The sequence below is a fragment of the Gadus morhua genome, chromosome 11, assembly GCF_902167405.1.
Source record: "Gadus morhua chromosome 11, gadMor3.0, whole genome shotgun sequence".
Lineage (NCBI taxonomy): Eukaryota > Metazoa > Chordata > Actinopteri > Gadiformes > Gadidae > Gadus > Gadus morhua.
This window is the reverse complement of record NC_044058.1, coordinates 29,270,609-29,291,391: the sequence shown is the minus strand read 5'-3', so window position 1 is coordinate 29,291,391 and position 20,783 is coordinate 29,270,609. Positions and strand designations below refer to the sequence as shown.

General features: G+C 54.1%; 3 protein-coding genes across 4 annotated transcripts in view; all 3 read right to left on the bottom strand.

Moving 5' to 3' along the window:
- Positions 1–3,975, bottom strand: part of aifm3 (AIF family member 3) — a 20,802-nt gene extending 16,827 nt beyond the window's left edge. The window contains exon 1 of one of the 2 annotated variants that reach the window (XM_030369895.1): positions 3,398–3,975. The gene's annotated coding sequence lies outside the window, so the exon portion shown is untranslated. Of the gene's footprint in view, positions 1–1,462; positions 1,610–3,397 lie in introns of those variants that run through there. The other variant, XM_030369896.1, reaches the window with a different exon arrangement.
- A 2,763-nt stretch (positions 3,976–6,738) lies between these two features.
- Positions 6,739–8,738, bottom strand: cldn26 (claudin 26). The gene has a single exon (XM_030370704.1). It carries the CDS (start codon positions 7,887–7,889, stop codon positions 7,233–7,235), a length of 657 nt encoding a protein of 218 aa, XP_030226564.1. The 5' UTR covers positions 7,890–8,738; the 3' UTR covers positions 6,739–7,232.
- Positions 8,739–8,868: 130 nt separating this feature from the next.
- lztr1 (leucine zipper like post translational regulator 1) lies at positions 8,869–20,751 on the bottom strand. The gene is made up of 19 exons (XM_030370702.1): positions 19,848–20,751; positions 19,695–19,757; positions 19,419–19,475; positions 19,218–19,297; positions 18,994–19,102; positions 18,292–18,375; positions 18,140–18,197; positions 17,788–17,927; positions 17,407–17,608; positions 15,394–15,504; positions 15,181–15,273; positions 14,536–14,631; positions 13,678–13,858; positions 12,731–12,900; positions 12,374–12,657; positions 11,705–11,854; positions 10,595–10,700; positions 10,140–10,220; positions 8,869–9,570 (listed from the first exon to the last, which is right to left on the bottom strand). Exons 1-19 carry the CDS (start codon positions 19,997–19,999, stop codon positions 9,454–9,456), a joined length of 2,334 nt encoding a protein of 777 aa, XP_030226562.1. The 5' UTR covers positions 20,000–20,751; the 3' UTR covers positions 8,869–9,453.
- Between the last annotated feature and the right edge of the window lie 32 nt (positions 20,752–20,783).

Below are 20,783 nucleotides of genomic sequence, written 5' to 3'. Positions count from 1 at the left end.
CCACGTTCCTCCCACGTTCCCCCCACGTTCCTCCCAGGCTCTCTCCCATGGGAGGTGTGTGAGAGGGCCAGGCCTGCTCCAGGTGTAGGCCTGTGCTGTTGCACCGTGATTCATCACCAGACCCACCAGGCTGGAGGCTACTTGTTATTCTGAGCGCATCTTAATGTCCTTGAAGTTCAGAAAGAGTCTCCAGCCCTGAATGGAGCCCTGCTTACAAAGTTACAGGGGGGGGGGGGGGGGGGGGGGGGGGTCTGAGCGCAGCGTTCAACCTGTTTGGTCTGTATTCACATAGTCACAAATCAACATTTGTTTTACAGATTAGCATTTACATTATTGCTTTGGAGACACTAACCAATAAGCAATAATCATCTGTAGGATCGAATCACAGTTTAGGTAAGACAGGATCGTTTTTACGTTGGTAGAATCGGTACAAACACTCCAACCCTGTAATCCATGTGATCAGCAGAGATGAGGCAACAGATTCATGGTTTTAATAAGGTGTTTGTTCCTCCCGTTCCTCTGGGAAAGCTCTCCCAGGCTGGCAGGCCGTGTGGGTGTCTGAGTATTCCTACTCACTCTCCATAGCAACCAGCCACCATCCCCACAATCCACCACACTCGGGCCAGGGGCTGGAGAACAAAGTGGAACAGCACCGCTTTACGGTTCTAACGCAGCGTGGGAGCAGGTTCTACGCTGCCTGTAGCTTCTCCAGGACTCACAACACGAGGAGACGTATCAGAGCGTCTCCCACACTGCTGTACTCTACACACAGCGCCAGAGGACAGAGACACAGAGGAGCCCCAGCCCAGGCCGGCCTCGTGGGGTTCCAGGGACCTGGAGATATTTAGTGCAGAAGCTAAAGTAGGTTAAGTCGATTTGGGCCTCACAACATATGACGCAGATCTCAGTCCTGTGCCCAAGTCGTTCTAATAATCCTTCCTCCTAACAAGCTGTCACTTCCAATCACTGCTCCATCAATATCAATATTTTTCCCGAAGGACTGGAATGTCAGAGGAATTCAGAAATCACGGTTTCCCGTTGCTCAGTGGGTCTTGGGCAGCGGCGATCAATCCGACAACGGGAACGCTTAAAGGAATGGAATCTGAATGGAATCCGCACACTATCTACGACCACGGACTGACAGTCAGACACGTGGCGCTCCAGTCTCTCACCAGCAGACCGTCGCTCTATCACCAGGGACGCACTAATGGAGGGAGCTGGAGCTCAATGTAGACAACTTCCTTCTAGAGTATAGCAAGTGCTTTACCAATAACAATAGTGATCGAACGGGACCAGACACATGCAGAGAGAGAGAGAGAGAGAGAGAGAGAGAGAGAGAGAGAGAGAGAGAGAGAGAGAGAGAGAGAGAGAGAGAGAGAGAGAGAGAGAGAGAGAGAGAGAGAGAGAGAGAGAGAGAGAGAGAGAGAGAGAGAGAGAGAGAGAGAAGACGGTTCTACATCACCTCAGAGTTGCAGAGCGGTTGTTTCAGGCCCTCGTGCTGGTTTGAGGGGTCTCTTCAGAACACAAAGTGCTAGACTCTACTGCAGCACCTCTGGATGACACGAAGACCTCGGACATGTCCTAACAACATCGTCTTGTTCAGTGACTTATTCATGTGAGCGGTGAGCGGGTCGAGCAGGTAAGTCACCTGAGGTTAATCATTAGGGGGCCGTTCTCTGATCGCTCCTTGATAAGGGCCAACAACTCAATGATTCCTGATACTTGACCACAAGGCTCTCCTTTACTGCTTGGTGTTAGATAACTTCACAGCTAGAGATCATATGCCTAATGTATAGTGTTTGCCATCTCCATAGCAAGGTCTTCAGCAATTATCAATGAATTACACCCAGCAATCCAGTCCAACATCCTTCCAATTACTGGGTGTTGGAATGGTGATCAGGACCGACTCACGGTCATGGCGCTGAGTGAAGCCTTCTACCAAACCAATCCACACTACAGTGTGGTAGTTCATGATGTCCCCTCAAGGGGTCTTCAGCCAGACAACAAAACCCCCAGTCCAGTTTGTCAGAATCCTGTGGACGACTACCCTGAGCTTGACCCGTTGATGCGAGCTTCTCTCACCGGGGTTTCTAAATGACCCATCACGCAGAGGGATGGTAGGGGCCGGTGAACCACGGGGGCCTGGAATGTACAGCGACTGCAGCCGGCTCTGTCCCCTGAGGGCTGCTGGGACCACGGGTCAGCCAGTTTAGCGCAGTATGGAATTCATAAGCTACGGGCCCGCCGGCGGCAGGCTAATGCGCGGGGGCTGTGACGAGTTCCTTCAGAAGCCTGGTCCATGTCTTCTCTTCCCCTCTCTTTAACGCTCTCTCTCTCACGTCAGCGTTTATCAGGAGGAGGTCAGGGGGATCGCTGCAGACAAGATGGTTCATAATGTACTTTGACTCGACCCTCTTTATTGTGTCAAGTGCAGGTGAGCGATTTCAGAGTGGGCTGGTGTATACATAATGCATGGAGGATATGTTCACATCCCGAGGGAGGCTCGGAGTACACCTGTAAGCAGAGCGCTGGTATGGGGTCGAGGTGGACCCAGGCTGGAGCTCCGTGATGTCATGGAAAACTAGAAAGTAGCGTTTCACCGAGGGGGGGTCCCAGCCTCCATAGGAGAAAACAACTCCTGTGTTGACCAGTTCCACAGCATGCACCCCCACTCTCTTAACACACACACACACACACACACACACACACACACACACACACACACACACACACACACACACACACACACACACACACACACACATGCATGCAAACACAGACACACAAACTCGCACACACAAACAAACACACAAACACTTGCATATGCAAACACAACAAATGAGTCATCATTATTATTATTATTATCACGTTATTATCTTAAATCAAACACACACACACACACACACACTCACAGACACAATCACACACTCACACACATGCACACACACACGTACACACAAACACTCACATATGCAAAGAGAACAAATGAATCATCATTATTATCATTTCACTGTCACTGTAATGGATCCCAGCCCTATTCTGAGGGCCCTGCATGGAGCTGACCTATCAGCAGCTCAGGCCGGCAGAGAGCTGTGTGTCAGCCCATTGGCTCATCCTGTCTCCCCGTCACCCCGCAGCACTTTAACCGTCTCATCGAGGGTCCATGATGAGGCTCCAGAGCTACAGAGGCAGGGCTGTTAGTCTGAGAGAGCTTCTGAACCCCAGATGGTCCCCAGGGGGTCCCCAGAGCTTCGTCCCCCTGGACCAGAAACTTCCAGAGAACTAGAGTAGGACCGCCGTGGCCCAGTGCAGCAAGACGGAGCGGAAAGTATCAGGACCGCCGGGGAATAGGGGCCCCCTGATTCAGCAGAGACACAGGGAGGAGGAAGGAGCTTACCCGAGCCAGCGTGGGTGGAGCAGGTGGGGCAGGTGCGGCGGGAGTCTCCTGCCTCGGGGCGATCAGCGGCTCATAGCAGCGCTCCAGTCCCCCCCAGCGGTCCGCTCGCGCTCTCTCTCTCTCTCTCTCTCTCTCTGCTCGCCCGCTCTCCTCCGCTATTCCACTCAGTGTCCTGCTGTACCCCTCCTCCTCCTCGTCCTCTTCCTCGCTCAAACACTCCGCTCCTCGCACTCTGGATTGCAGCAGGGGCTGGAGCGTGTGCTCCGTCTCCTCCTCCTCCTCCTCCTCCTCCTCCACCAGCGTCCAGCGGCAGAAGGCTCTGGTGGTGCGAGGCTCGGCCAGGCGGCAGACAGCAGCAGAGTCTCAGCTGAATGCAGTATTGATGGAGTTGCTTGTGGGGATGCTAACACAGCACGAATTCTCTCTGCTCTCTCTCTCTCCCTCTCCCTCTCTCTCCCTATACTCCCACCCTGTTCTGTGTGCCTCTCTCAGCCTTTCCTCCCTCTCCCTTTCTCGCTGCACTCTCTCCAGTCCACACGCTCTTCTGCCCTCTTTCCAGTTCACTCTCTCCCTCCCAGTCCCTCGCTCTCCCTCTCTCTTTCTCTCCCTCCCTCTGTCCCACTCCCTCTCCCTCTCCCTCTCTCTGACTCTCACTCTCTCTCTCCCCCCCCCCCCCTTTGCAAACACCCCTTTATTTGATCCTACTTTCTCTTCAGACCTTTTCCTCCTTCAGATGCTAAACACCTGACGGGCCGGTCCAGCCTGATCAAAGCCTGACACCAGCCCCCCAGCTGGGCTGTCTGCACCGCCTGCGTCCCCTGACTGCCTGGCTGGCTGTCTGTTCCCCCACTGACTGCCTGGCTGGCTGTCTGTTCCAGCAGGATTACAGGCCTCCATGAGCGACTGCACACATTTTACGGCGCACATTCCCTGCTGTAATTACTTGAAAGCTTTTGTTGTTCCAAGGCGACGCAGAGAGCTGGCTAATCAAACCGGAATCGTTCAGTTCTTTGGGGTTTGCTGCAGTATTACGGCCGATGTGAGATAGGGAGCTCTTTCACTGAGCAACACTGTGGGACAGGTGAGGACCAGGTCAATAGACCTGATGGGCTTGCAGTTTCTGGTATTCTTGTGTGGGTGTGTGAACTCACCCTGCATTGCTTGAACTTTGAGAGGCTAGCTGGGTTTGGAAGGGAAAATGAAGGGACAATTATCTGCATATTTTACATGGAAGGCTTCGTACACATAGCGATAGAATATATATGTATACAACTGTATGTCAAGTGCTTGAAGGACGGTGATTTAAAGTAGTAGTGATTTAAATTGCATTTATTAAGTTTCTCAATTGGTTGAATTATTGAGGATCAACAAATAATGTGAATCGCAAAATCCCTTTTTGTTCCATGATTGGTTGGACCTTTCTCATGTAGGAGCTGCTCACTGTACCCTCAACTGGCCACTACTGGCCACTGCGAGCCACTGCAGAACACTGCAGGCCACGACTGGCCACTACTGGCTACTGCAAGTCACTGCAGGCCACTGCAGGCCATGACAGGCCACTGCACCCTCTACTTGTCACTGCTGGACAGTGCCGGTCTCTACTGGCCACTGCAGGTCACTGCACCCTCTACTTGTCACTGCTGGACAGTGCTGGTCTCTACTGGCCACTGCTGGTCACTGCTGGCCACTTCTCTTTCCCTCTTTTTAATGCTCACTCTCTCTCTCTGGCTCGAGTTCCAACTGCTCAACTTGTGCCCTACACAGTGCCCTAGATAACACTAGTGTAGAACTGATGCACACTTATCTCCTCATCGATCCTATATCCCTTGATGAACTGTGGATCTCACTCTCATGGGATTGGTCCAGTAGAGAGCAGATTCACCGGGTGGATTTCCAATGCATGTCTAGTGAACCCCAGCCTGTGTGTCTCTGTCTCCTGGGAACTTGGGTACTGTGATACTGTGGTACTCTGGGTATTTGGGTTGTTTCTGGGTATACTGGATACCGGGGGTATACTGGATACCGGGGGTATACTGGATACCGGGGGTTTACTGGATACTGGGGGTATACTGGATACTGGGGATATACTGGATACTGGGGATATACTGGATACTGGGGGTACGCCAGAGTCTGCTGAAACATGCTGACAGTGACCCTAGCCTGGTCTGTTAGTGTTCCGTTGTTGTTCTTACTCTGACACACAAGAACACACTGAACAGAACACTCTACACAACTAGTTTAGTAATGAATCATCTGCAAAGACTGAAAGAGAGGTGGAGAGAGAGGGGGAGAGAGAGAGAGGGAGAGAGAGAGAGAGAGAGAGAGAGAGGAAGGGAGAGAGAGAGAGGGAGGAGTGGGAGCAAGAGAGAGAGAGAGAGAGAGAGAGGAGTGGGAGCAAGAGAGAGGAAGAGAGAGAGAGAGAGAGAGAGAGAGAGAGAGAGAGAGAGAGAGAGAGAGAGAGAGAGAGAGAGAGAGAGAGAGGGGGTGAGAGAGAGAGGGAGAGAGAGAGAGAGAGAGAGAGAGAGAGAGAGAGAGAGAGAGGAGTGGGAGCAAGAGAGAGGAAGAGAGAGAGAGAGAGAGAGAGAGAGAGAGAGAGAGAGAGAGAGAGAGAGAGAGAGAGAGAGAGAGGGGGTGAGAGAGAGAGAGAGAGAGAGAGGTGAGAGAGAGAGAGAGAGAGAGAGAGAGAGAGAGAGAGAGAGAGAGAGAGAGGGGGGGGGGTGAGAGAGAGAGAGAGAGGGAGGAGTGGGAGCAAGAGAGGAAGAGAGAGAGAGAGAGAGAGAGAGAGAGAGAGAGAGAGAGAGAGAGAGAGAGAGAGAGAGAGAGAGAGAGAGAGAGAGAGAGAGAGAGAGAGAGGGAGAGAGAGAGGAAGGGAGAGAGAGAGAGAGAGAGAGAGAGAGAGAGGGGGGGGGGGTGAGAGGGAGAGAGAGTATTTCATCACTGGTTCAAATGATTGCAGTACTTTAATCAGCCATAAGAGGAAAATAGGCTGAGTGTATTTAAGGCTGAGTGCAGGACAAAGTGTGTAAATCTGTCATTGTCTTGGAAAAAGTCTAAACATTATTTTCAGCAGATGGTAGAGGAACTAAGGCCTCACAGAAGAAGACTAATCAGGAGCTGGTCAATCCAGTTATCACATGGTACCACAAGACCTTGTGTGACCTTTACAGTCCACACAAGTACCTCCATGGGAACGACCGTTACCTGAGTCATCAGGTGTGTCCCGGAGGGAGGGGTCGGTCTCATGATCTCATGGTATTAAACGTCAGCGCTGTTATCTCACGCTCCATTCCTGGGGAGAGGACTTCTCTTTATGAAAGCACTCACATGACATGACACACTGCTATAGGTTCATGGAGGTTTTATTTTAGAGCAAATTTTGATCATTTATTCCATTTGATGCATTTTAGTTTACGATGCAATGGAGCAAAATAGTTTACAATCTGGTTCTTTATGCGGGAATAAGCACAAAAACGACTGAGATATGATTGTTGGACCACGACCAACCCTAAGAAACCATCAGTCTCATAGTTCACATGAAATGCAGAAACTTGCTGCCAATTATTAATGCTCAACAAACCTGCCAAAGCACCTTTCAGCAGCCTCCCTGTTCTTATACTGAAAGAGGTTTGGCAGGTCTGCACGACCTCAGTCGTCTGAAAGGTTAACAAACATTTAACGAGCTACAAATCCAGCAGAATCACGTCCGACCAAAAGACGTGCCATGTTCAAAAACGGTCTCTCCTCGTCCCGTTCCTCAGTTCCCAAACGGGAAAGTGTTCCCGTCTCCAGTCAGGTGTTTACGGAGCGTCGGGATGAGGACGGCTCTCCTTTCCTCTCATAGGACCTCCGTCTTCAGGTAGTGCTTCGCCCTGCGGCTCACCTGGGGGCTGCTGGGGGGGCTAGGGGTTCGGGACTCAAAGTCCGCCATGCACACCCCCACGAAGAAGAGGGTCCCCCCGACGATCAGCGCCAGACCCCCGAACCAGCCGGAGAACATGGCCTCGCCGAACTCCCAGCGCGGCACCACGTCGGGCAGGTTGTCGTCCCAGAACTCCACCACCGTGCTGTAGGCCACGATGGACACGGGGGCCAGGGTGGCCAGCCCCGACAGCCAGCTGAGCCCCCCGCTGAGCAGCAGCAGCCCCCGTCGCAGCCCCGGCCGGCCCCGGCACACCTCCACCCCCTCCATGGCCAGGAGGGCCACGGGCACGGCCAGGGCCCCCGTCGCCAGGGAGGCCAGCATGAGCACCCGGGACGCCTGCAGGTCCCCGGGCAGCCCCAGGGTCGACTCGTAGGCCTTGCACTGCACACCCACCTCCTCCGTGAAGACGCACATGTGCCACAGGCCCGAGTAGTAGTTCTCCACCTCGTTGAGCTCAGAGTTCATGGTCTTCCACAGCGGGATGAAGGCCGTGATCAGGGAGGTCACCAGCCCCCCGAAGGTCACGAACAGGGCGGTCCTCTGCATCACCTTCGTGGTCAGGAACACCATCGTCTCCGAGCCGCTGGCTGCTGCGATGCACGAGAAGGTCCCTCTTCCCTCGCGTCCCGGCTGCCTCTGGCGGGGTCCGTGCCACGAGGCGGAGCGCTGTAGCGCCCGCCCCCCCGCGCCTCAGACCGGCTGCCGTCTCATCCCTACCTTAATAAAGTGCACCTGATTACAGGGAGATAGAGCGCGCCCAGGGCTTTACAAGAGGCACACTGTTGTTTTTTTCCTCGGTGATAAATATCATCGCCGTGCACAATGAAGTCTCTTTTTGGACGAAACCGGATCCGCACGGTGGGATTCTGGGCCCAGTGCGCCTCAGCTTTAAATGAAGGAAACATGAGCAGGGTGCACATAGCCCAGGAACAAACACGACCTCTGACCTCCTAAAGCATTGCTGTTCACCGTACGTCCATGCCCGTCTTCTGAGGTTTTAATTACGTTGCAGGAAACGGTTTGGGCGGATGTCAGAGGTTAAGGTGTCATTAAGACTTCTTTCAGAGTCGACTCCGGGCCAAAGCCAGAGTCCTGCCAAGAGTCTCGAGTGTCGAGGCCCTGAAAGGCGTCTTGTGTTCTCAGCATCGCCGCCGGCCGCAGAGTCCAACACTTGCTGCTGCTCCGCAGGTCTCCGATGATCTAGACGTTCAGCTGGCAGCCGGCGGGAAACCCGAAGCCGAACCGGAGTCTCCTGCTCCGTCTTTAATTCACTCGTGTTTAACTAAATGTTCTGATGAAATCACTGGGCTCCAGACATGTGAGGGGAAGTGTTGGGCTTGTTTCCCGATCGCCCGGCCTCACAGCGGCAGGTTGAACGTGGCCTCACGCTGGAGCTCACCACTAAAGACGGCTTCAGATGCACGGCCTGCCAGTGGATTGTGAAGGCCACCTGTGATGGATAATGAGGGGCTTTGACACTGCAGGCAGAGTCCCCTGCGGACCGTCTTAGATGGACTGAGCAGAACAGACACCAGCACACAGACAGCAGTCACTTAACCAAGAGGTTTATTAAGGCTTTACATACATCGGGCTCTTGGAGGGGATAAAGTTGTAACTACATCCCATATGATACAGGCTGAGCGAGCTGAAGGGCTCCTAGTGGTTATTAGGACGCCAGTGGACGTGTACCTTTGTCAAACATTCAAAAACAGCAATGGCTTAAATACAAAGACTGCAGACACATCATCGTTTACAGCGTCTACAAGTCATTAAATCCTTCCATGTTAAACAATGAAAGGATCACTTATCAACACTTTTCCTGACGGTTAACTTGGTATAATGCAGTTAGTACTCACAGTACATCACATACTCCCCATGGAACGGAGTAGAATACAATGGCTATATGGAGGAATACATGGCTACAGAGGAGTACTTTGGATGGAACTCTACAGGTTTCACTCATCCTGCCTCGTCAGTACAACGAGGACGCGGTCCCTGTGGTGACGGATCTCCGGTACGAAGGAGAGCCATCGTCTCAGAAGACGCTGACGGAGTTGACATGCAAGGTCCAGCAAACGAACCAATCAGAACCGAGCCAGTGAGGCCGGGCTGGGGGCCCGGTGGGGGCCCGGTCCTAAATGTCGGGGCCCATCTCGGCACACTGTTTGTCTGATATGTGCGTGGCCAGCGACTCGATGATGTCCAGCAGCAGCAGCTGGCTCAGAGACCGCAGGTTAGGCAGCTTGGATACCTTCAACGGAGAGGGGGGGGGGGGGGGGGGGGGGCGAAGAGGGAGAGGAGAAGGAGAGAATGAGAGGGGAGGTATAGAATGAGAGGGGAGGAAGAGAATGAGAGGGGAGGAAGAGAATGAGAGGGGTGGAAGGGGAGGGGAGGAAAAAAAAGGCCAAAAATGAACATAATAGTAAGGTGAGGCGTTACCAAATCAAGTCCAGCCTGCTGAGGGAAGCAAACGCAATAAAACCAAACAGAAGCAACACATGAAGATAAAGCAACAGAACAAACACAACACATAAAGATTAAGCAGCGGAAAGCAATAGAACCAACGTGCAGCAAACCAAAGGAAGGTATTCTTTTAACTCTTGAACGGTTCCAGGAGGGTGGGGGGGAGGGGGTTGCAGGCGCTCTCATTGGTCGGTTTCCTCTCCGGCCCCCCGCCCCGGGGAGGGGCCTGCTTGTTCAGCCGGTCCTCGGGTCAACATTCTGGTCTCCCATGTGGGAGGCTCCGGGCCCCTAGGGGGCCAGCCCAGCTGCAGCCAGGGGGCAGCACAGTGCCAGGGCCCCCGACACCAGCCCACCCACCTTGATGAACTGGTGCACGATGATGTGCAGGCAGTGCTTCTTCATGTCCAGGGCCTGGGTCTTATCGGCCGCCTCCAGGATCTGAGAGGGGGAGAGGGGTGTTAACAGAGGGAGGAGGGAGGGAGGGAGGGAGGGAGGGAGGGAGGGAGACAGAACGACAGACAGACAACGACAGAGACAGACAGACAGACAGACAGACAACGACAGACAACGACAGACAACGACAGACAGACAACGACAGACAGACAACGACAGACAGACAGACAGACAGACAGACAGACAGACAGACAGACAGACAGACAGACAGACAGACAGACAGACAGACAGACAGACAGACAGACAGACAGACAGACAGACAGACAGACAGACAGACAGACAGACAGACAACGACCGACAGACAGACAGACAGACAGACAGACAGACAGACAGACAGACAGACAGACAGACAGACAGACCTGCAGGACGTTCTCCACCGTGACGTTCATCTCCAGGTTCTGCTTGCAGTAGGCCTGCAGCCGGTTGTTGGAGAAGCCGTAGTAGTACGGCGCCGAGAACAGATAGCTGACCAGGAGTTAGGGAGGAAGACACTCAGAGAGAGACGCTCAGAGAGAGACACTCAGAGAGAGACGCTCAGAGAGACCGGAGAGAGACCGGAGAGAGACCGGAGAGAGACCGGAGAGAGACCGGAGAGAGACCGGAGAGAGACGAGAGAGAGACAGGAGAGAGACGCTCAGAGAGACAGGAGAGAGACCGGAGAGAGACCGGAGAGAGACAGGAGAGAGACAGGAGAGAGAGACAGGAGAGAGACAGGGGAGAGACGCTCAGAGAGACAGGAGAGACGCTCAGAGAGACAGGAGAGGGACAGGAGAGATGCTCAGAGAGACAGGAGAGACGCTCAGAGAGACAGGAGAGGGACAGGAGAGAGACGCTCAGAAGAGAACCTTTAAATCAACTCAAGACTCACTTGTTCACTTAGACTCTGCATGGCCTCCACCCTTGTTGTACGTCCTGGCACTTAAACACAGTACTCAGCATGTGTAGCGTCTTACCCTAGCTGTCTCTGTTGTACACGGGGAATGGGTTAACCTAGCTATGGTTAGTGCATTCCACTTTGTTCTACTAACATCATTACTGTACCCACAGAGATATATTGTTGTTTCTCTTTCTGACAAATGGACTTATTGTAAGACGCTTTTGATAAAAGCGTCTGCTAAATGCTAAATGCTCATGTTTAAATCACTGATCTGATCACAACACTGATCGTTGACAGACGGGTCCAAACACAAAACAAACCTGAACCAGAAGCTGATGAAGGAGCACTGAATGGGTCACTGAGGGCCTCATAAGAGGCTGAGGTGTAGGGTGAAGGAGCACTGAGGGGTCACGGAGGGGCTCATAAGGGGCTGAGGTGTAAGGTGAAGGAGCACTGAGGGCCTCATAAGGGGCTGAGGTGTAAGGTGAAGGAGCACTGAGGGCCTCATAAGAGGCTGAGGTGTAAGGTGAAGGAGCCCTGAGGGCCTCATAAGAGGCTGAGGTGTAGCGTGCAGCAGGAGTGGGGAGGATACAGGGAGTCCTCCGGGGGCATGTTGACGTCCCCGTAGTAGATGTAGCGCAGCATGGACTCAAAGGCCTGCTTACTAGGGACCATCTCCCCGATGGAGATGTTGACCTGGCCGTCCACAGGCATGAAGGAGCGGAACATGGCCTCGAAGTAACTGAGGACGCGCGCGCGCACACACACACACACACACACACACACACACACACACACACACACACACACACACACACACACACACACACACACACACACACACACACACACACACACACACACACACACGTCAGAAGAAAGAGAAACGACATTCCATCGCTGAATCAATACATCAACATATCACACGCACAAATACAAGAATCCGTCTGATGCGGCAGCAGCAGCTCAGGAGGTAGAGCGGGTTGACCGGCTGCTAGTTCGAACCCCAGAGTGTGGAGGTGTCCCTGAGCGAGACGCCTCACCCTCACTGCTCCTAACCCGCTGGCTGTCGCCCTGCGGGACTGACTCCACCGTCGGTGAGTGAATGTGTGCATGAATGGGTGAATGTTAGGCAGTGTTGTAAAGCGCTTTGGGTAAAGCGTAAATGCGGTCCATTTAGCGTTTCTATATGATGCGAGTGTATGACTAATACCCGACATCATAACCATATGACCAGATGCATCCTGTATCGACGGCCCACCTGGAGCGGGCGGCCAGTATGACCTGGTGGGCGGGGCGGGGGTGGCCGTCCAGCAGCAGCACGATGTCACAGAAGTCCAGGCCGCCCCCCTCCAGGTAGGCCTTCATGTCCTGCACCAGGGAGGTGCCGATGTCCACGGGCTGGTCCGAGTACAGCCGCAGGGGGGGCTGCTGCTTGCGCCGCACGATCTCCACGATGAGCTGCGTGCTGAGCCTCTCAAACTCCTTGGTCATGATGACCTGGTTGAAGTGGGACTCCTTCACCACGAAGTTCAGGCAGTGCTCCTGGAGGGGGGGGGGGGGTTAGCTGAGTGCCGAGGTGTGATGTAAACGTGAATGAAGGCCGGCCCGGCAGTACCTTGAGCTGGTCCAGCTGCAGCTTGTTGGCGTTCTCACACACGCTGAGCACGTTCTGCAGGTCCACCGACGCCTCGATGTACTGCACACACAGCTGCTCCAGACGGGCCAGCTGGAAGCTCAGCGCCAGCTTGTACACGTCCATGATGAGCAGCACGTCCTGGACGTGGCCTGAGACAGGGACGACACACACTGCCATCAGCCTGGGACCCAGACCAGGTTCCCCCTGGTCCCCTTACCGACTGGGACCCTGAGCAGGTTCCCCCTGGTCCCCTTACCGACTGGGACCCAGACCAGGTTCCCTCTGGTCCCCTTACCGACTGGGACCCAGACCAGGTTCCCCCTGGTCCCCTTACCGACTGGGACCTTGAGCAGGTTCCCCCTGGTCCCCTTACCGACTGGGACCTTGAGCAGGTTCCCCCTGGTCCCCTTACCGACTGGGACCTTGACCAGGTTCCCCCTGGTCCCCTTACCGACTGGGACCTTGAGCAGGTTCCCCCTGGTCCCCTTACCGACTGGGACCTTGAGCAGGTTCCCCCTGGTCCCCTTACCGACTGGGACCCAGACCAGGCTCCCCCTGGTCCCCTTACCGACTGGGACCCAGAGCAGGTTCCCCCTGGTCCCCTTACCGACTGGGACCCAGAGCAGGTTCCCCCTGGTCCCCTTACCGACTGGGACCCAGACCAGGTTTCCCCTGGTCCCCTTACCGACTGGGACCCAGAGCAGGTTCCCCCTGGTCCCCTTACCGACTGGGACCCAGAGCAGGTTCCCCCTGGTCCCCTTACCGACTGGGACCCCAGAGCAGGTTCCCCCCGGTCCCCTTACCGACTGGGACCCCAGAGCAGGTTCCCCCTGGTCCCCTTACCGACTGGGACCTAGACAGGTCGAGTTACTGGTCAGTGAGTGAGTGACTGACTGAATGACTGACTGACTGACTGACTGACCGACCTCTGCGGGGGTACTGGATCTTGTCCGTGTAGAGGAACTGCATGAGCACCCTGAAGGGCTGGGGCTCCGCCTCCCGAATGGAGACCTCCAGGTTGGGGGTCCCCGAGGGCTTCACCGCCGGGACCTCCCAGGGGCCCGCGGACCCCTCCTCCGCCTCCTCCCCGCTCTCCTGCTTGGCCTTCTGCACACACAGCACGCCGCAGCGTCAGCCAACGCGCTGCCTACAGTCCAGGCTCAGTTAATACAGTAACCTTTAGGGACCCCGGGGGTCCCTACAGTCCAGGCTCAGTTAATACAGTAACCTTTAGGGACCCCGGGGGTCCCTACAGTCCAGGCTCAGTTAATACAGTAACCTTTAGGGACCCCGGGGGTCCCTACAGTCCAGGCTCAGTTAATACAGTAACCTTTAAGGACCCCGGGGGTCCCTACAGTCCAGGCTCAGTTAATACAGTAACCTTTAAGGACCCCGGGGGTCCCTACAGTCCAGGCTCAGTTAATACAGTAACCTTTAGGGACACCGGGGGGTCCCTCCTTTACAGTGGCGACGAGCATACACTATAAACAACCTCTACCGCAGTGACCCATCAGGTCAGCTCAGTTCACTGCGTACAGGGCCACAGGGCCACTGGGCCACAGGGCCACAGGGCCACAGGGCCACTGGGCCACTGGGCCACAGGGCCACAGGGGCACAGGGGCACAGGGGCACTGGAATCCTTGTGCGGTTCACTCAGTCAATGATATTTAAAATGAAAATAGTACATAATATTAAAACACATGGTACAACAGCCACAAAATGGGTCCACATTCTAATAAATATACTAATAAGATAAGTATGCAGTGCACAGAGGAGGAGCCGACCTGTCTCTGCCGGTCCCGAGCCTGCAGGATCTTCCTCCTCAGCCACTGGCACCGGGCCGTCACTATGGCGATGTGGCCGAGGACTCTCTCCTCCCGCTACAGAGGACCGCTCATCATTAGCATTCTGCGGCTCTGAGGTAGACGCTCGCGAGTCACAGTGGAGACTATACGTGTTGCTACCTGCAGGTTTCAACAAGCTAACTCCAAGACTGGTTAATATGCCTTAACTACAAGACCCTTTTTCAAGATTGTACATCTTAAATGAGTCTAAATAAATCAGGTTACTATTCAGTACCTGTGATGACCTCGTTCATTACAGCGGTAAGACCTTTGTTAGACCTTGTTGTTTATGTGGATATTCTAATAAATCCATAACCTTGCAACTTTTCAATTATTAATGTAAACATAAACACAAAAAATATAATGATAATGGTAGTTATGAGATAAAAATATTATTTAATACCAAAGTCTTGGAAACGCAAATAAATCGTCCATCCATAAAGTTCCAACCACAACCCACAAAACATTAGCCCTATGAAACTAAATGCAAGACTTTCTGACACATTTTAAGGCCCCGTGTGTAACATTTGTGAATTGTCAAGACTGTCAATATGAGGAGCACAGTGTACACGAGGTGGTGCTCACCTCGCCCAGGATGAACTCCACGTCACAGAACTGGCGGTTCTCCCACAGCTTCCCGTAGTCCTCGTGCAGGGTGCATTTTGGGTAGCAGGAGAACTGTTCAGAACAGAAACAGGATCAGGTGCCTTCGAGCCGTGGAAGGCGAGGAAACGAGATTCTTCTGTGGGATCCATTTTTCTGAGCGCTGATAGCAGTGATGGAGTCGTTTGGGTTTACCTGGAACCGGTACATCTCCCCGCTGCGCACGTTGTTATCCACCGTGCCTCCGAAGATGTACATGGCGTCGTGGATCACAGCCGCCGCGTGGAACAACCGGCCGCTCGGCATCTGAGGACGCAACCGAACGGAGGACCCCCCTCAGGCAATGAGACCCAGTGAGGACGCAACACAACGGAGGACCCCCCTCAGGCAATGAGACCCAGTGAGGACGCAACACAACGGAGGACCCCCCTCAGGCAATGAGACCCAGTGAGGACGCAACAGAACGGAGGACCCCCCTCAGGCAATGAGACCCAGTGAGGACGCAACAGAACGGAGGACCCCCCTCAGGCAATGAGACCCAGTGAGGACGCAACACAACGGAGGACTCCCCTCAGGCAATGAGACCCAGTGAGGACGCAACACAACGGAGGACTCCCCTCAGGCAATGAGACCCAGTGAGGACGCAACACAACGGAGGACCCCCCTCAGGCAATGAGACCCAGTGAGGACGCAACCGAACGGAGGACCCCCCTCAGGCAATGAGACCCAGTGAGGACGCGACACAACGGAGGACCCCCCTCAGGCAATGAGACCCAGTGAGGACGCGACACAACGGAGGACCCCCCTCAGGCAATGAGACCCAGTGAGGACGCAACACAACGGAGGACCCCCCTCAGGCAATGAGACCCAGTGAGGACGCAACCGAACGGAGGACCCCCCTCAGGCAATGAGACCCAGTGAGGACGCAACACAACGGAGGACCCCCCTCAGGCAATGAGACCCAGTGAGGACGCAACACAACGGAGGACTCCCCTCAGGCAATGAGACCCAGTGAGGACGCAACACAACGGAGGACTCCCCTCAGGCAATGAGACCCAGTGAGGACGCAACACAACAGAGGACTCCCCTCAGGCAATGAGACCCAGTGAGGACGCAACACAACGGAGGACTCCCCTCAGGCAATGAGACCCAGTGAGGACGCAACAGAACGGAGGACTCCCCTCAGGCAATGAGACCCAGTGAGGACGCAACAGAACGGAGGACTCCCCTCAGGCAATGAGACCCAGTGAGGACGCAACCGAACGGAGGACCCCCCTCAGGCAATGAGACCCAGTGAGGACGCAACAGAACGGAGGACCCCCCTCAGGCAATGAGACCCAGTGAGGACGCAACAGAACGGAGGACTCCCCTCAGGCAATGAGACCCAGTGAGGACGCAACCGAACGGAGGACTCCCCTCAGGCAACGAGACCCAGTGAGGACGCAACAGAACGGAGGACTTCCCTCAGGCAACGAGACCCAGTGAGGACGCAACAGAACGGAGGACTTCCCTCAGGCAACGAGACCCAGTGAGGACGCAACAGAACGGAGGACTCCCCTCAGGCAATGAGACCCAGTGAGGACGCAACCGAACGGAGGACTCCCCTCAGGCAACGAGACCCAGTGAGGACGCAACAGAATGGAGGACTTCCCTCAGGCAATGAGACCCAGTGAGGACGCAACCGAACGGAGGACTCCCCTCAGGCAATGAGACCCAGTGAGGACGCAACCGAACGGAGGACTCCCCTCAGGCAACGAGACCCAGTGAGGACGCAACAGAATGGAGGACTTCCCTCAGGCAATGAGACCCAGTGAGGACGCAACACAACGGAGGACTCCCCTCAGGCAATGAGACCCAGTGAGGACGAAGGGGAGAGGCTGACATAGCTTCTGGATCCGCCAACACAACAACAGCCAACAAACAAACCAACAAACCATCGTTCACAACACGGGGCCTAAATCTGTGTTGTGAGGGCTCTGGGTCTGTGTTTCACATGCGAGGGCTCTGGGTCTGTGTTCCACATGCGAGGGCTCTGGGTCTGTGTTCCACATGCGGGGGCTCTGGGTCTGTGTTCCACATGCGAGGGCTCTGGGTCTGTGTGAGGACTCGGTGTGTGTGAGGACTCGGTGTGTGTGAGGACTCGGTGTGTGTGAGGACTCGGTGTGTGTGAGGACTCAGTGTCTGTGCTGGCCGGGTGACGGTACTGACCTCGCTGTCCAGGCTGGGGTGGATGACCTCCCAGGACTGGGAGTCCACGTCGTAGCAGTGCAGCTCGTTGGGCAGCGTGTTGTCGGCCACGCCCCCGAACACGTAGAGGTGGCGGTCGAAGGCCACCATGGTGTGGCCGTAACGCCGCTGCGGAGGGGGCGGCGAGCCCCGCAGAAGGTGCTCCGTCGGGATGCGGGTCCACCTGGGGGGGGGGGGGGGGGGGGGGACCCAGGGGTTAGCGGGGGGAACCCTTCCTAGGGTACGCGTTGACAGGTGTGTGTTTCTGCTTTGACTGTTCTCAGCGTAGCTTGGGACCAATGTTTAATTGTGCACCTCTTATTGTTCGTTTGTACTTTCTTTTTCCGACGCGTTTCCACTCACATGTGACCCTTGAACTCGAACTGAAAGAGGTTGTTGGTGATCTTGGCTCCGCTCTGCCCTGAGAACACAAACATCTTGTCCCGGCACACGGCCACGGGGAAGTTGCAGCAGGATGGAGGAATCTCGCCGCTCTGATCCATCTAATGGACCCGAGAGGAGAGAGCACAATGAGGCCATCGTCTTCATCTGTGTTCAAGGAAAACCAAACACTTTGGGAAGACGAAGATGGACAAACTTTTATGCATTTTTTTCCCAGAGAAACTGATCGGGGGGTTCTGACACATAGTAGAACGTGGCAGAGCCTGAAGGCTTCCTTTAAGAGAACATTAGGTTATGAAGGAGGTGCACTGGCCTCCTCCCAGCAGCCCTGCTCTCTGTCCTGCAGGCTGATGGTCCACATGTCGTTCAACCTGCAAAGGGAGGAAAACACGACAAATGATCCCCTGATTCCTCCTGCTCCTTGGATCACATGGTGGTGACGGTGGCTTCAGCCCAGCTCCCCACCTGGCGTTCCCGTCGTATCCAGCGAATATCCAGAGCTTATCGTCGTAGACGGTGGCTCCATGGGCCGACCTGGCAACCGGGAGGCTGCGAATAAGACGGACAAACGGTAAGAAGGTCATGTCGTTTCAGGGCCCTCATCACAGAACGGGCTGGGTCAGGTCACACTGACCCAGGTCAAGGGTCAGAACCGAGACCGGACCTGATGCAAGCTGACGGAACCTTCTGGCCCCAGGTCAGAAGGTTTCGGCTCCTCCTCTGCCTTGTGAGATGTGTAGAATAATGTTCTCATGTGGTGTTGCACGTTGCTATGGTTACTGTTAGTCTTTCCTCAGAAACATTGATAGAACCGGAGCAGTGCTGTTTGAGGCAGATGCAGAGACACGTTTACATCTCTAGACTCGATTACTGCAATGCCAACTCTCTAAAAGTCTCCTAAATACATGGCCTGCATTAAGGGCTTTATAACTACGCTTTACCTGATACTTATTTTATTGTATGATGGTGTCGTTTTGGCCCGGTCTCTCTTGTAAAAGATGCATAATCTCAATGAGTCCAATCTGGTTAATTAGAGTAAATAGTAAAATAATATGGGCTGAGAAATGTCATAATGCGAGAATTAAATAATAAATGTCGGACTTTAAAAACATAAACAGATCAAACAGATGGATTGGTAGAATATAGAATGTATGGCGCCATCATTACCTGCCCTCAACCTTCCACTCGGTCCACTGCCCCGTAGCGAACTTGTATTCAAAAAGGTCATTCTTGTTTTTTAAGTTGGAATTCGAGTAGATGTCTCCAGTGTAGCCCCCTAGAAGACAACACAGCACAGAGACATTTCAGTGCATTTTCTCTGTTTGTAAGCAAACTGAGACATCACACAAGCGAGCCCAAGGACCTCAACACGATGGATGAGGGGAACTCACCAAAAACAAACATGCTGCTGCCATAGACGACGGCGGAGTGGTGGTACCGGGGCGCAGGTGGCGTTCCCGTCGTAAAGGCGCTGAAACCATCATCACAACACATTACCGTCACATAATAGCCTTGGGTCGTGTTGGAGTGGAGAGTCGATAGCAGATCAGTGCTACAGAATACTGTCTGTTTAACAAAGAGAAGGCACTCACCGACACCACGAGCAGTCCTTTACATCGAAGCGCAGCAAGTCATTCAGCATGTTCTTCCTGCAGAGAAAGGAGTTAAACACACATGTAAAGTATCGTTACACATGTCAGGATGATCCACATGAACATTCATTAAATAGTGAACGACGCAATAAGTGATCAATTAAGGGGTAGTCCAGCCCCGATGACTAACATGAACTCAACGACCAATCAGAGTGAGGATGGACCTCAGGTGATGAAGGCCATCATGGTTAACTGATATAGAATAGAAACGCTCACCCATTATCTCCCCCAAACACGTAAATGGCATCCCTGTAGGCCACCACGGTGTGTTTGCTGCGCCTGGATGGACGGAGAGGTCAAAGGTCAGAACGCAGCGGGGTGGACCAGCGGCTTGACAGACGGGAGGTGCCGGGCCGTCGGTCGTGTTACCTGGCTCCGACGAACTCGTCGCAGGGCGGCAGCCTCCTCCAGCGGCGGACGGGCTCGAAGGGCCCGAAGTTGAGCGTCAGGTATTCCACGCTGTCGGAGCAGCTGTGGTCGAAGTCGACACTCGGGGCGACTTTGGTGGATTTGCAAGACATCGTCGCCGACAGCGTTTACCCGGACTCTCCTCACAGTCACAGCCTACCTTCACATGGTCCCCGCCCGGTTCGAGGGGTCTCGGACGGAGCAGCGGGGGGCCAGGAGAGGAGAGGAGCTCCACCTTAACTCTGCATTATGACGCCTTAGAGCGGAATGAGCTTAAAGTACTTAGACTAAACACATTGGATGAGGATGCTAATGTGAGCTACGTATGGCTAACTCACTGCTAGCATGTCTGCGGACAGCGGGACGAAGAGCTTCGGGCTTCAGGAGAGTTTCTGCGGGACGTTCGTCTTGTGATTAAAGAGCAGCTAGGCTAAAGCTAGCATAACAAGAGCTGTCTGGATGGACAGACTCGGCCACGCCCCTGGCGACTAATGATTGGTGAATATGGATTGCTGCGTTCGATTCATATGGGAGCTTCCGTAATTACCAACTTCTGACTTAAAGTACAATACGTGCAACGACTAATATAAAATCCCGCCCACCACTCTACTGGTAATTACAACTGGGATCTGGGGTCTTTCTGAAAAGGTCCAATGTGTCCGACTAGGCGGTAAACAGAAGTGACTGAAGATCAAAAATAATTCAGACAATTACTTTTAGACATGCTACCTCCTATCATTCAAACGGTTCAAAGGCGCCGATAGAAAAATAAAAGCGGTGCCGTGTCATTAAACGGTGCTCTCAATCTGAAGTTGTCCGTAGCTAATGGAAAGGCTGTGAATCTTTCCTACCGCCCATGCCGCATGCCTTGAATGCACCATTCGATTCACTTCCTGT

Coding starts and splice junctions, on each gene's coding strand:
- cldn26 (XM_030370704.1), bottom strand. CDS start 7,889: ATGGTGTTCCTGACCACGAAGGTGATGCAGAGGACCGCCCTGTTCGTG.
- lztr1 (XM_030370702.1), bottom strand. CDS start 19,999: ATGTCTTGCAAATCCACCAAAGTCGCCCCGAGTGTCGACTTCGACCAC. Junction 14,632..15,180: donor TGGAGTTCATCCTGGGCGAG/GTGAGCACCACC, acceptor GGTCCTCTGTAG/CGGGAGGAGAGAGTCCTCGG. Junction 11,855..12,373: donor ATACTGGCCGCCCGCTCCAG/GTGGGCCGTCGA, acceptor GCGCGTCCTCAG/TTACTTCGAGGCCATGTTCC.